Consider the following 15,365-nt stretch of genomic DNA (forward strand, 5'->3'; position numbering starts at 1 on the left):
TCAGAGCGCACGCCTCCCATGGCCTCTCAGGGCTGCTGCGGAGGCCCTGCAGCGGTCTGCACAGAGACGTGTTCGTTACGCAGGGAGCAGACCTGGAGTGCAACAGGCCACACCCGGCAGCCTCAGAGTCACGGCCAGGTGAACCTTGGGAGGTACTCTGTTTCTGTGGGATACTCCAGGAGGCAACCACATACCTGTCATCTGGAATAAATAACAATATGCCAGTGATTTTATTCCTTCACATAGAGAGGAGGCAGGAGAAAGTTGGCCCTGAATTCTTAGCACAGTTCACGCTGAGCCAGTAAGCAGTGCTTAGGTTTCAATGTCATATCAGTTGTGTGGTTAACCTTCGCTAACGGTTCTATGAAATACAACTTCCAGAATTATTCTGCAATAGCTGCTTATTTGGCTGCTGTCCTGACACTGCTGCTTATCCAGGCGCGAGTGAATCTTAACTCTGACCAGCCACATCACAGCGAAATGACCTGCAGATGGCAGGGTTGGTGTGCTGCACTGTGTGGATTTTTTAAGAACAAGAAAAAAACGATGCGATGCTCAGTGGCTTAGAAAGGGTTGATCTGAAGCATGGAATGAATGGGAAAGCGTCAGTCAGACGCTGCCTGCAGCAGAGCCTCACAGGAATCCTGCCTTCTGGGAAGTGGCAACTTTTTCACGTGTCCTGAAGCCCCTGGGTGCATTCAGCCTGTGTGGTGCTCACCTGCGCCGATATCCCCAAGCTCTGTCGTTCTGCTTCACAAACGCCTTGCACATCAGAGTGAGCTATTTATGTGGACTGATCACGGTTCTGCTTGCAGGACGCAACTGGCCGTATCCATCTGACGATCCTAAGGACATGAGAGCGGCCAGACTGGGTCAGACCAATGGTCCATCGAGCCCAGTGTCCTGTCTGCCAACAGGGGCCAGGGCCAGGTGCCCCAGAGGGAATGAACAGAACAGGGCAGTTTGTCAAATGATCCATCCCCTGTTGTCCAGTCCCAGCTTGTGGCAATCAGGTGATTAGGGACACTCAAGTTCAAGAGAGTGCCTTTGACACAGTGCTCCCCAGTAAATACCTGGGCTGCTCCCATAGCGCTTCGTTCTGTTACCAGGCCTGTTGCTGATCGTCCTATCAGGATCTGATTATTGCTTCTGTCTTTTCTCCTGAACCGCTCCTCAGGGTGGTCCATACACGTGTTCTCTGAAGAGCAGGGGTGAAAGTAACATTTAACACTTACCGGTACGGGGGCCGGGCTGGGGGTCAGCGTCCCCCAGCCAGCCCATCCGCACTGCCTGGCCCGTGCCGCCCAGGGCTCCGGCTGTAATTTAAAGGGACTGGGGTTCTGGCCACTGCTGCGGTAGCCGGAGCCCTGGGCCCTTTTAAATCACAGCCCTGGGGCAGCTGCTCCTTTTGCCCCCAACCTCCCCCACCGTCATTGGCCTGGGGGGGGGGCAAAGGACAAGGACGTGAAAGTGCTGCCATGGCCGCGCTTTTAGCAGGGTCCTTTGCTGCGGCAGTGTGTTAACGTCAGCTGAGTAAGGGCTGGGACCGGACCGGACCGGACCAGCCCACTTTCACCCCTGCTGAAATGGCGGCTCCCCGTGCCTGGTTGCAGAGAGAGCCTGGACTCTTCTCTTATGTAGTAAGAGGTGGGGCTTCTGCTGTGAACAGAAATTAAATTGTGAAGATGTTTGTTTCTTTCACTATTGGAAACTTTAATTCTTTCAGAGATTCTGTGTTCAGATGCATTGAGATGGGATAGGATAGGATGGGTCGAATCCTGTGCTGATTTACACCCTGCGTTCTGTATTGTGTTGGGGGGAGTGAGCCAGTGAAGTCTGGCCTGCTGCGTTACAACAGTTCTTGCCCTAACAGGCCTGGGACCATGGAGTAGACGCTGGATTAGAGGGGGTTGAGAGCTCCTCTGAGCTGCTGGTCACCGTGGAAACAGGAGACCTATTCCATGCATGAGCTTCAGAGACACTGGTGCCACCTCTGCGTACACAGCCTTCCCTGCAGCTAAAGCGAAGGCCCTTTGAAGGGAAAGGGGGAATTTCACTCTCAGACAGGCCCAGCTAAGTCTGTGGTTAACTCTTCTGAGCGTGTGAACCAAGTGCAGCGATTCTGGTACAATTGCAGTGAGTCTTTCTGTTGGAGAAAGGTGACTGTGACCCTTGTGAACTATCACAGCTTGCAGTGCTCCTTGGAACTGATGTTCAGGGCACAAGGTGCTTTCTGAACTTGGTAAAAAACATTCCACAACGGTTCACTGCTTCCACCCAGCCCCACTTGCTGGGCGTGTGAGCGTACCATTCAGGCAGGCTCCGGCCCAACTACTGGAGCTGGGGCACCTTTTGGAGGGCAATTTCCTGCATCCCTGAAATGTAGCCTTCTTTCCATGTTTGCAGATGCTGTGCCCCTTGTGATGGAATGGTAATGAGTGCTGTAATGTGCTGACTTTCCAAAGCTGCCGTTTCCTTATTAGAATAGTTTTTGTCAGGGATTCTTTAATCAGCTGACTTGCTCGAGACACTATTCTTAGAAGTTGGGGCTTTTTTATCCCTCCACTTTACTTTGTGAAATGAACTAATGAGATGCTGAGAGAATTCGGGCCAGCATTAATGAGAATAGGTACGAGGAAGATGTACTGCACATACATTAACTGTATCTTGGCTCACACGTCCTGTCTCTCCCTCTGTCTCATCTTTCCAGGTTGCACAAACAGCAGATGGCTTGGATGCTGACCTCTGGAAAGATGGCTTATTTAAATCCAAGGTCACAAGATACCTGTGCTTCACAAGATCGTTTTCGAAAGAAAATGTAAGTCCATTTGCCGAGTGACTGAACAATTTGCGACTCTGCTTGGTGTGTTCTTGTTCCTAAACTGATTCAGTTTGGGGAGCCAGGATAATTCAAGCAGGTTTTTCAGCAAGTCCAGGTGCGTCTGTAGCCAAGCTACACTGATGGGATCTTTGCTGTGCGCTCGTTCTCTTAATCAGCTGTTTGTTCATGGGGAAAGCAGCTCTCTGAAAGATTAGCACTCACCCAGGGTTTTCAGTAGCTGTGTGTGTCTGCTCTAGAATCACATTTTCCAACGTGGATAGTCAGACTTTGTTCACTGTGTGCAGGCAGCAGCTGTCTGGTGTGCCTCTCCACCGGGCAACTAAATCCAGCCAGTCTTTGTGGTTTGTGGTCTAGACTGTCACTTGGGTAAGGAGCGGTTAGTCTGGGAAAGCCCAGGATCTGATGCCTTTACTGGCTGTTTATATTTGTCAGTTGAATATAATCTAAAAACTTTATATTTTCTGGAGGAAAAATATTAGATTTTGCTTTCCAAGTGCAGTGAGAGCACTCTATATAGGGGGTACTTCTGCTGCTCTCTGTGTTTTGAATGACAATATTGATTCAGTTTTCAGTGTTTTTGCTGATAACAGAGAGAGAGAAAGGCAGCCCCCAGTAGCACAGTGGGATCCTGGTCCGTAACTTAGACTCTGAGGTGCTATCAAATAAATAATAATAATAATAATAATTAATAATAGGAGGCTGATCACGGATCTTGACTTGAAAGTCAAAGGATCCACCAATCTCCAGCCCCCGGCCTCGCTGTCAGCTCTCCAGTGTAACCGTAACCACACTGTTTTGACATGAATGACACTGGTTTCGTTGGGTGCAGTGTTGTAGCCATGTCGGTCCCAGGATATTAGAGGCACAAGGTGAGGGAGGTAGTATCTTTTGTTGGACCAACTTCTGTTGGGGAGAGAAACAAACTTTCAAGCTCAAAATCTTGCCTCTTTCACCAACCTAAGTTGGTCTAATAGAAGATATAACCTCACCCACCTTGTCCCTGGTTTAGTTAACAGAACTAACCTAGTTAAGTCTCTGAGTTTCACTCTAGGGCTAATTTGTGATGATGTTTATTGGGAGCATCATTCTCAACTGTGTAACGAAATCTTTGAGAGAATTTCTCATTTCCCAACATGGTGACGTTTTCCATGTCTTGGTGTTTAAATGTTGGGGACAGTCGGTTCTTTAACTCTTCTACCTGAGTAAATTGTTTGCTGCACTCTTATATACACTCCATTGGATCAGCACTGACTCCAGCCATTTCAATAGCTGATAAACTTAGGCAGAAGGAAAAAACCACACTATCTGGTGTTGATGTGGCAGAAGAATCATCAGTTTTACAGACGTTGAATGTTAGTGTAAAACAGACAGACAGTAGGAATAATACAACATGAAAGATGCATTAACAAAGACCGTTTTATCCACCAGTCACTGTGCCTAGACAAAATATTAACTGACACATTCGGATTATAGAAAATCAGCACTGCTCACTTTCAGCATCACCACTGTGTAGTATTTAGATTGCAGGGTATTGCTATGGACCTGTTAAGTTTAAAACAACCTGTTCAGAAGGTATGAAGCCCCTAAACAACCTGCTCTTATTTCAAAGCCTCCCAGTTCATACACACACAGTGATCAGAAAGCAGTGGTTTGTCTGAAATATTTTGCTTGCCCAGATAAAAACTGTGTATGGCAGTTTTCAGGAAGTAATGGTAAAATACACTGATGGGGTCTCATAGCTTAGAATGACATTTTAATTGCTTTTTGCATTTCTGTTCATAAAAGCCACGTGGCAACGAAAGAGTGTTTGTTTTCCTTCCACGTGTGAATCCAGAATATTGGCAGAATATTGGCTTTAATGGGAACTGCAAAGGAAATGAAGTCTCTAAACAATTGTGGAGGCTGTCATGCTAAATTGTTTTTTAGCTCTTCAGTCCTTGATTAATAGGACAAGGCACTGGTTCAGAATTCATATGGATTCCAAATGAAATTTATCATTCCAAATGGCGCGATCTTTTGGAGCTAGTTGTCTGCTTTTGGAGCTAGCACCATATGTGGTCAATATTAATTAGCAGAAGCATGTAATAACTTTGGCTGTGTCTATATTAGATGTCTTTCCTTAGCATTTCCCACCATTGCGACCATATAAACATCATGCGACTTTTGCAGCTGGACCGTGCATAGGGTTTGTAGGCTTACAGTTCACTGGGCGATGGTGATTCTCCTTTAGCTCACTGGGTAGGGACCAGGGATTTTCCAGGAGAATAGTGTGGTCTCTGTTTCCAGGGTACTAAGGGATTACAGTGATGGGTGTGACAGAAGATCCTGAATAAACAAAGGTGCCTGTAATCTCCTAGCTGATGACCCTGCTGTGTTCATACTGTGGGCTGTGTTCATACTGTGCTGTAGGCCATCAGGAGTAAAGCTACAATTTTGGCACAGGCTTTTTTCGTAAATTTAATGACAGAGAGGTTCGGGAAAACGTTGATAAGTCCCAGAAATGGAGGGCGGGGTTGGAGAGCTAGCCAACGCTGCACTCACCGCGCAGTGGGCGGCTCCTGTCCTGCAGGGCTGAGCCCGGCTCCCCACTCTAGGCCCTGTGACGTGGTGCCTGGAGTTACAGCACCACTCAGCTTTGGCCCAGCCTCACCTCCGCCAGTCGAGACAGGTGAACGGGCCAAACCTGAGTGGCGCTGTGACCCCGTGTGTTAGGTGGCAACACGACCCAGTTTGGGGGCTTAATCGCATGTGGTTTGGCAGCCATTTTTCCAAGATTCAAATTCACGGTTTCTATCACCTCTCTGACAAAACCACAGCCTTAGGTCTGAGTTGTTAGCCTGGTACCTGCTACTCGTTCGTCAGTCGCCCTGTCTGCTAAAACACTCTGCTTAACAGGGAGCTTCCAGTCAAATCGGCAAGACAAGAAGAACCTGAATTATTAAGAGTGACAGTCACCTGTTTTTCTCCTCTCTCTAAAGAGCCATTTAGGCAATGTCCTGGTCGATATGAAACTGATTGATATCAAGGACACACTTCCTGTGGGCTTCATCCCCATCCAGGAGACAGTCGATACACGTAAGTGTGTGTGCTCACAATGCCAGGATTTGTGAGCAGCGGGCTCCATGTTCATGCATGCCCCATGCACCGCCCCAGCAAGGGCAGGCAGCATTGCTGTGTCCGCATTTTTCTGGATGGTGCCAGATGAGGAATAAATGGCATTTTGTTGCCGTGTGAGATTGAGCCTGGGCCCGAGCTGTGCTGTGCAGAAATGTGCTGGGGGCTTTTCAGTGCAGCTGCCTTGACTGCCCACAGGAGCGTTGCACCTTCCAGCGGGGGTGGATCTTGCACGGGCAGGTGAGGCCCAAAAGGCATCTTGTGTCTGGCCAAAGGCTGTGTGGTAATGTTGATCATGAGCTGGGTGCTCAGCAGGCTCCCAGCCTTTTTTCCCCACATCTTCATCTGGTGACCCCAGCGAAGCTGGGATAGAGGATTTCACCTGGGGCAGAGCACCAGGACCCTGCTGCAAACTGTCCTGGTGGCAGGTCAATGCGATGGGGTCAGGTGACCCACGGGGGTCTATCTGGCAAGATAGAGCTGCTTTTAAAGACCTGGCAGAACCTCTCTTTTGGTTACCTGTTAAACAAGCTCAGCTGCTGGGAAAAGGTGAGTCTCTTCTCACACCTTCTTGTTGACTGTCTGTAATGGGCCACACTCTTACCACTTCAAAAGTTATTTCTCCTCCCTTGGTATCCTGCTGTTAATGGATGTATCTCGTTAGACTGACATAACACTTGGTAAAGCAATCCACATCCCTTCATGTATTTATACCTGCTCCTGTATCTTTTACTTCATGCATCTGATGAAGTGGGTTCTAGCCCACAAAAGCTTATGCCCCTATACATTTGTTAGTCTCTAAGGTGCCACAAAGACTCCTTTTTCCCTCCCCTCCTCTTCTGAGTAGTGCTGTAAAGGAACCTTTTGTGATGAGTCAAATTTAAACAGCAAAAGCTGGATTAGTCACTTAAAAAGGGCTCCTTGAATTATTCCCCGGCATGTGTCCTGGTGCATGCAGCTGTGTAATAGTCCTTATCTCGCTCGCTTTCATTAACTATTCCTAATGTGTTAGATCTCCTAGATACACAAGAGATGACACCAGGTATCTAAATGGCTGAAGGGCCACTGCCCCACCTCTCTTATCAATCCCTCATTCCCCCTGGGGTTTTGAAGGGGAGGGTTCTCTGGGAGCAGTTGCTAAGTGTGGTATTGAGCTTTGTGTGTGGTGCTTATACTGTACACATATAACTTGATAGCACTCAGATATGAGCAAATTAGTGCCTATGCACTGGGTAGCTGGGATCCACATAAGCCTCTCTCATCAGTGCCAAGATGAATTGGAAGGAGAATGCCCAGAAAATCCTCCCTTCATTCCTGCAAGGGAAAAACAGCTTTCCAGATAAACTACGTAATCTGGGGGAGAAAAATCCACTCAGCCCCAAGCCCTCTGCACCAATTAAGCCCGACTCTTGCACCCCCTGCGTGCTACAAAAGGGGTCTGAGCCCCAGCTCTGCAAACCACTCTCAGGCCAGTGGCTGGAGCTTGTGGGAAGGGGCTGCAGTCACTCTGCCAGTGCACATACTTGCAGGTCCTTTTTGCAGAGCCCGTAATGAAATCCAGACCAGTTTGTAAATTGAAAGGGAGGGGCTCAATGTGAGGGGCTTCACAGTGAATAATTAACCTGGATCTCCAGCACATGGGGATGGTTGTTCAGTCACTGCCAGCCTGTGGTTGACTTATAGGTGTGACCAAGAAAGAAAAGATTCTGTAACCCATTACTGACTTCCCAGGGCCACTACCCCCGAGAGCTCCGGAGCACATGTGGAGCAAGAGTAGAGCCAATCGCTTACCAAGGAAACACCATGGGGTTGTGGCTGGAGAATAACTTAAAACCAAATCACACTCACGTAATGGGTGGCTGAGGAGAGCGGGAGAGGCCTGCGTGATTCATTTACCATGTCCTGTGCAGCAGTCCATGCACTGTTTGTATAAACAAAGTGGGGCATTTCCCCGGCCTCCATGAGCACGTGTAATTAACGGTTCTAGCTCTGACGCTGAGTTTGCTACAGATGGAGGAATTTAGCAAAGTGTGAAGAGCCTGGCAGACAAGCCAATAAAACCAGCTTTGTGATATTCTGAAGGGAAAATAACAAGTGCCTCTCATTTTGTTCAAAGTAAAATTTGTGGCTACGTGTTTCCATTTGTCGTCTCCTGGGCTAATGATACAACACACTAAATGTATTGCTCCCTGGCCAGCTCAGCAAAGTTTAGAAATGTGGGAGTCAAAAGCCAGGCTTCTAAAATCCATGCTTAGACACCAAAATGAAAGTGGTCTGATTTTCAGAGTAGCGGAGCACCCACAAATACATCTGACTTGACTGGGAGCTGTGGCTAAGCTCCTTTAAAGATGTTGGCTGTGGTGTTTTGAATGGTGTGCCTTATACCCTATGGGGTCACAATCTGCACTGTCTGTACAGCGCTGGGATGCAGATTAGTATGGTGCTTCCAATGGCCAGACACTAGGAAGGAAGTGGCTTGAGATGGGTTTGGCTAGGAGTGCAGGAGGCTTGTGAAATCCTGTTTTATTAAATATTTTGCTAGGCTAGAATAGAGCTAAAGCAGCTAATGAGATTCAGAGGTTATACTAAAGCGGAAGGAGTTATAAACAACAGCAAGGGCAAAGAAATGTACACCGACTTCCAGAGATTAGAAGGGCCAGCATATGGTAGCAAAATGAACCACAGCTGGGAGAGTGAGCATGCATTTCCATTAACTCAGTTCTTTAAGACTGAAGCTTCTGGTACAATTAGAGATTAGAGCTTGGCTAAACTAGGGAAATATACCCTGGTGTAGCCATACTAGGCAAATTTCCATTGCAGATACACTGCATGAACACAAAACGGGGTTATGCCAGGTCAGTTTACCCTGGTAACTTCCTGGGGTAAATTGCACCATTGCAGCGTATCTGCAGTGGGGGGTTGCACCATTACAAGAGCTACACCGGTGCAAAGAGCCCAGTGTAGACAGGGTCTTGGATGCATTTGGTTGAGGTGTTCCTGAGGAGGTCTGAGTCCGAGTGCATGAACCTCTCCTGTGCCATCCTCTGGGGTCCAGTCTCTCCTCCATCTCCACCGCTCTAGTCTCACCAGGTGACAGCGCTTTGCTGAATGCTCCCAATTTGAGCCTGGCTGTAGGGGGCACTTACAAGAATTTAATATGCACGAATGGCCATGTGAAGAAAATCTTGATCCTGGATTGACCAGTGATGCGGGTGACTTTCATATGTGCTACCAAACCGTGTTCGTCACAGCAATCCCAAGAGATTGCTCTGCCGGCTGGTGTGGTGAATGCTACCATGAGACAAGTGAAGTAAATCATATGAGAGATATAGGACGTGGAAACAACAGCCTGACAAATTCTATTACAGAGGCTATAATTCTTTGTGGTATGTAGTATCTAATCTTCTCTGTAGATGATAGTGTGGAGAGAAGTACTGCTGAATAACAAATCTTGCATGCCACGCGAAAGGACTAGGGTTAGAAAATTTCCTCTCAGTCAGTGCATGGCTTTGTACACTTATTTGCTGTCCACCTCCTATTCCTGCCATAACTATCTGCATAAGATCTGAAGATGCAATAAATAACTTTTATACCCTGGTCATGCATAAAAACTAGCCTCTAATCCTGGTTTCCTTTCACAGAAGAAATAGCTTTCAGAAAGAAGAGACTCTGCATCAAATTCATCCCTCGAGATTCTACGGAGGCTGCTATTTGTGATATCCGAATCCTGGGCAGATCTAAGCAGGCCCCTCCACAGTACACATTCATTGGGTAAGTAGCACTTCATCAAGAGTACATTCCCATACCACAGCATGTACCAAACCCATGCACTGTAATTTCCTACAGGAATTAAGTGGGGGTTTGCAAGTGTTAATGTTTGTGAAAAAGCTCTGAGATCATTGACGGGAATGTGCTATATAAGTTTAAAGTATTATTCTGCTTGGTGTGAGAATTAATTGATCCTATGTGGCAATTAGCCTGGTTCTTATTACACAAGATATTTCTTGGTGAAACTTTGATATCATGTGTGCATGCTGCATTTGCTAATAACATTAATGACTTTTCTGTTACTTACAAAGGGAACTTAACAATATGGGTATTTGGTACCGAATGGGCAGGGTTCCACGAAACCATGACTCCTCGCAACCCATGACACCTTCTTCCCAAGTACCAGCTTCAACACCAGCTCCTAACCTTCCTAGGTAGGTTCTGCCACTTGTCAGTGTTTTCTATGGTTCTCTCCTGCTTGGGCATGCCATGTTGTGTATTTTAGCAGAACACTCAAACCAGTGGGACTGTGACCAGTGGGTACTGTCACTGTATAAATTATTACATGGTCCACCCTCATATGATGGGGGAATAGATGCTAGTCCCCAGAAAGCTATGCGGATATCATGCATCGATGGCATCTGGATGGAATGGGGGTGAGAAGGTAGCAATGTTGACAGACCAACAAAAATGCATTCACTGTGGGCTGCCCGGTGGTCCTGTGTAGCCTGCCGGCCTGGGTCAGAGGGTAAACAGTTCCAAGCATGAAACTGCCTGTCTTTTGTGTCCTGTATACCAAAGAGCACACTGTCAATACCCAGCAAACAATAACAGTGTCGTGGAGCTTTTCACAGGTGCCCCGTATCTTTGTTTTTAACTGAATATAAAGCATCTTTGGTCTCACCTGAGTGCCTAGGAGTCTCCTTTCTGGGGCAGGCCAGTGGTGTAGCTAGACTGCTACTCTCACCATCCCCCCCACCACCACCACCCCCCGCCGCCGGGAAAGTGAGGCAAGGGTAGTCGGGAGCATTCATGCCCTTGGTGGATACTGCAGGCTTATTATATAAGAGTGGGGAACAATTTTTTTTCCAGCCCCCAGAATTGAAGCCTGTGGTTTGCTTTTCTTTGTCATGGCCGAACCTGTGATTTTAGGCCCCGCTGCTGCCATTCGTTGTGCACAGACCCAGCCACCCACCCTCACACAAGGAACTGCAGCAGCAGGGCCGTAGAGCCGCTGCGAAGGTCATGGGTTTGCTCTTGCAGTATATGTGAGTGTGTATTTTATATGTCATAGTAACAGGAGTATAATTATAGCTTACAATTATTTACCACATTTTCCTGCACAAAGCCCAGTGGTGAGGGTGGTGTTAAACAACCCCACACGCAGAGAATGAATTGAATTATTTATATTATTGGCATTTGATATGAAAATGCAGCATTGCACGCAATGGTGCGAGAGTTGCTCTGAACTCATAGTCCGGGCAAGCCCGATTGGGAAACGTGTTCTCTGTGGGTTTTTACATATTTGGAGTGTCAGTGTTTTGTTAGCACATTCAGTGTATTGCAAATACATCTAGCAGATTAAAGGAAATTCTTGGAATTTATATTTCTAAGGAGATTGGTAGGTGGGAATTCCGTGGAGACTGTAAATTGTCCAAAGTTCTGTGTATTGTTTGGCTAGAAGATGCTACCCATATCCTTGGTTATTTTGCTTTTCTGTGCGTTTTAAAGAGTGGCAGTCTTAAAATTGCCTGAAAAAGGCTTCTAATGGGGCTACGTGGTAACTTTATCCTGGTTAAGGCCGGTATCTGGGTACAGGCATGCCCATGACCCTAAGTGTGCTTATAACCTAGTGTATTGTGGGGACTTCTCAACCATCTTCTGTGGCTTATTTTTGACAAGTCACTTCACTGAAAAGTTGTGCTAGATCTCTTCTCCTGTGCTGTCTGGGAGGAGTCCTTGCTGCAGATCCCAACTTGTACCCATGCACCATTCAGAGCCGTCAGGTCACGCCTCAGAGCAGGGATATCAGAAATAAGATAAGAAACAGGAGTCCTGCTGGAGTTCTCAGATTGTTTTATCTGGAACCATTGTATTGTTTCAAAATTGCACTAGGCACAAGCTGCATAAATAACAAAGACCCTGCGAGATCAAAGCAAGACATCTTGTCTTTTCAGTAGATGTCTTCATTTTCTGTCTGTGAGAAACATGCAGACAAATTTCCATGGTTAAGAGAAAAATTATCTTAGCAAGAGAATGTCAGTGGCTGTCCTTAATCACGAAGTGTGGAAGGGTCACTTTATTGCTGAGCAGGGAGGGCTGCAGAATAGCTCCAGAGCTGTTGGGAACAGGGCCAGAATTGGAGCTCAGAGCATCAGCGACAGTCTGAAAGAAGTGTTTACAAGGCTTATAGATTTTATAACCTCTTGTTGTACAGTTTATGGGTTACAATGGCTGCAAGGAAATTGGATCAGTTTTGTTTTACTCACCAAATAAAACAAATGTCAAAATAGTCAATATAAAATGTATTCTAATTTGGCTGAGTTAAAACAGCCAGTATGCGGTGGAATAATTGAATGTTACATTAATGCCTCCTAGTAAAAACCACCTGTCTGTAGCTGGCCCTACTCTCATGCACCATGTATGATTTACAGGTAACTTTTACACCAGAATAAAAACAGCCCAATCATTCAAGGCATCTATTCATGTCTGAGTTTTTTTACATTGATTATTTATTATCCAATATATTTTTTAGAAATAGAAATGTATATAAAGATGGTCCTTGCAAACATTTCTTATTAGAGGAAACATATGTTACGTGAACGGCTGTTTTAACACTTTATCAACAGGGTAGTAATTTATTCAAGCTTAATGTCCATGGAAGATTGTAGTCATGAGTAACTTTTTATTTTAACATGACCACAGAGATAAGAGAACACACTTGCAGCCAGTTTGCCATTTTATTCCATGTGGGCATATTCCAACTGTAGCTGCAAAAGTCTGTTCTGAATGACCGTGAACGCCGAGATAGAATCACTGAACAGCACAGTACACAACTAGTACTATTTAGCTGTTAGGTTGGTCAGATATTTGAAAGGATTCTCTTCAGTTTCTGGCTCGTTTTTATAAAATACCTTTTAAATCAGGGCAATATGCAGCGAGTCCTCAGTGCTTCGGAATGCTTGCTAACACTGTAGGTATGTACAGATAGACAACAGAACACTCCAGTAATTTACTGCAGAGCTGAGCCTTTCCATATGGGAGGGCTTCTTAATATGTCAGTTTTCATTTCTGTGCCGGGCAGGTTCAGCAGACTGGCTAATTATTGATTCTAGTGATGCTGGCGTGTCATAATTCCATCACACATGCTTTGTGGCTCTGGGAGAGGTTCCACTCGGCATCTTACTGTGGATCAGCATTGCTACTTCGTCCATCTGAGGTTCTGTTCAGGCCGTTCACACTCAGTCCCGCATCAGGACTTCCCTCTCCCCTGCTGTTAAAGTGGGAGGGGGTTAAGGAGTCACTGGACTCTGTTGCACTAGGGTTTGCTAGTTTGTTGGGAACTTGGAACTCCATCTCCAGTTCTGTACCGATATCGAATGAACAAAAGCTTTTTCTAAATCGTCTGCTCTTGAATGTCCTCAGATAGAGGTGGCCAGTGACTTGAGAATGTGGGCTTCACACTATGCTTGTGCCTGCCCTTTTGAGAGAGAGAGAGAAGAAATCTGTACCAAAGTACATTAGTCTCTGTCTTCTCATGCGCTTGTATTTAGTGCCTGGCTGGCAGCATCCTGGGTTTCTCAAAAAGTGACGCCTGCAGTGGAAGCAAACCTATGCGCTCTTCTTTAAGGACTTCCCTGTTCGCTAGCATGCTTGAAGCATCCAGGATACACCCCTCTTCCTACTATGGGGTAATACACCATTGATTCCAATGGAGCATCTATTCAGAACTGCAGAGCAGAAAGAGGCAAAGGGTTGAGCACAATTCCTCGTGCCAGCACGGAGGGGGAAGGATTGCATGTTTCCTCTTGCGGGGATGTTCGTGTCGCTTTGGCTCTCTCTTGTCCTTGGTATTCCCCATTACAAGTGTCTGGGCTTCTGGTCTCTTAGACCAAGGCCCACGTATGCCAGTGAGGCTGAGACGTTGCGCTGTGGAGTGCGACCTGATGAGCTGCCCTTGTGCATTGTAGGATGATGCGGTATCAAGTCACCCCAGGGTTTTTCTCCCTGTATTCTGTGCTGTGGGCAGTGTGGAGAAATCCACCTGCAGTTTCTCATCCAAGAGGCGAGTGTTAAAAATCCATTCCATTGACTTGAGTCGCCTATAACAGGAATGTTGCACATGGAGCTTTAAACTGCTTTCCTCGGTGTGTTTGCTGTGCAGTTTCCTAGCACTCAGCAAATAAAAGCAGCTTTGTCGAGAGGGCTGTTGTGAGTAACTTCACTTGTATAAGTTAGTGCTAACACAGCACAGTGATCGCTGCACCTTAGGGCACTTGGAGTGGGGGTTCCTGAAAGCAGGTGCTAATGATAAATATTTCAGCCTTGCCTTCTGAGGACGTCCGCTTAGTTGCTGTGTGTGAATGGCATGGGGATCACTGGGCACTGCCGTGTGTGCCAGAGACTGTCAGAGTCACAAGTTTGGTGTTTAGGGAATGAGCACTGGCAAAAGTTTAATTACAAGTTCGCCCCAGCCTGTAGTTCCGCATAGCAACTGTGTATGAGTTCAGCTTTCTGCCCTGCTCTCGTGCTCTCATTAAATCTAACCTCCGCTTTTCTGGGGGGAGCTCTGACTTCCTGCCAGCACGGGCAGAGCTCCCCCAAAGCCATCTCGCTTGCTGAGGCCTGTGTATCGGCTGCTGTCACAGCCGTTATGTTCCCTCAGCGTGTGTGGCTTCTTGGTTAGCAAGTGCCTTCCAAGTTCCTTCCCAAGATGCTGCTGGAGCCTCCACCACAGTCATTCAAACAGTCTTCTAACAATTTGTCAGCTTCCAGCAAGATGTCACTCAGTGCTGCTGAAGTGTGTTTTACAATGACAGACATAATTGCACTTAACTTTTTGCATGGATGTTATCAATCTGTGGCAGATACTTTGGGAAATGGAACACTTTGATTGCAGAAGATGTGTCACACGCGTTTAATCTTACTCTCAGCGAGACCGCGATTCAGTCACAACTTTTGCATGTTGCTGTCAGGTTTTGAGAATGTAGATCTGCGCTGACCCTGAGAATTGTTCAGTCATTCCGATTGCAGGGCTGTCATCTGAAAGGTTAATGGCTTACTAGGGGAAAGGAGAATTGTGCTGCAATCATCTTGTATTCAGATCATGCTTCACCACTGCTGGGCTCACAGAGCATTCAGGCCAAAAGGGCTCTTAGCCCTCCATCCACCTTCAGAGCTTACCCTCTCCACCTCCTAGGCAGTTTGGCCTGGGGTATCTGGAACACTTGTTTCGTCTCCTCTTGAATTAAAAATGAGCGAGGGACTGGTGTGGAGAGATGGAGCCTTTCGCTTCTAGGTCCCTGGTGCAAATTTAGCCCAGTCACTCCTTGGCAGAAGCTTGTTAGCAGGGGGCCTATCTGGTCCTGGTGGACAGATTACAGAAACCACCAGCAGAGGTCCCCTGCGTAGGCCGCTTCAG

General features: G+C 46.8%; 1 protein-coding gene across 5 annotated transcripts in view; it reads left to right on the forward strand.

Moving 5' to 3' along the window:
* MVB12B (multivesicular body subunit 12B) overlaps positions 1-15,365 on the forward strand; it is a 95,860-nt gene that overhangs the window by 21,346 nt on the left and 59,149 nt on the right. For all 5 annotated transcript variants that reach the window (XM_048822788.2, XM_048822789.2, XM_048822791.2 and 2 more), the window contains exons 3-6: positions 2,711-2,818; positions 5,821-5,917; positions 9,598-9,727; positions 10,036-10,158. In XM_048822788.2, coding sequence (XP_048678745.1) covers positions 2,711-2,818; positions 5,821-5,917; positions 9,598-9,727; positions 10,036-10,158 — 458 coding nt within the window. The remainder of the gene's footprint in view (positions 1-2,710; positions 2,819-5,820; positions 5,918-9,597; positions 9,728-10,035; positions 10,159-15,365) is intronic.

Source organism: Caretta caretta, chromosome 16 (assembly GCF_965140235.1).
Source record: "Caretta caretta isolate rCarCar2 chromosome 16, rCarCar1.hap1, whole genome shotgun sequence".
Lineage (NCBI taxonomy): Eukaryota > Metazoa > Chordata > Testudines > Cheloniidae > Caretta > Caretta caretta.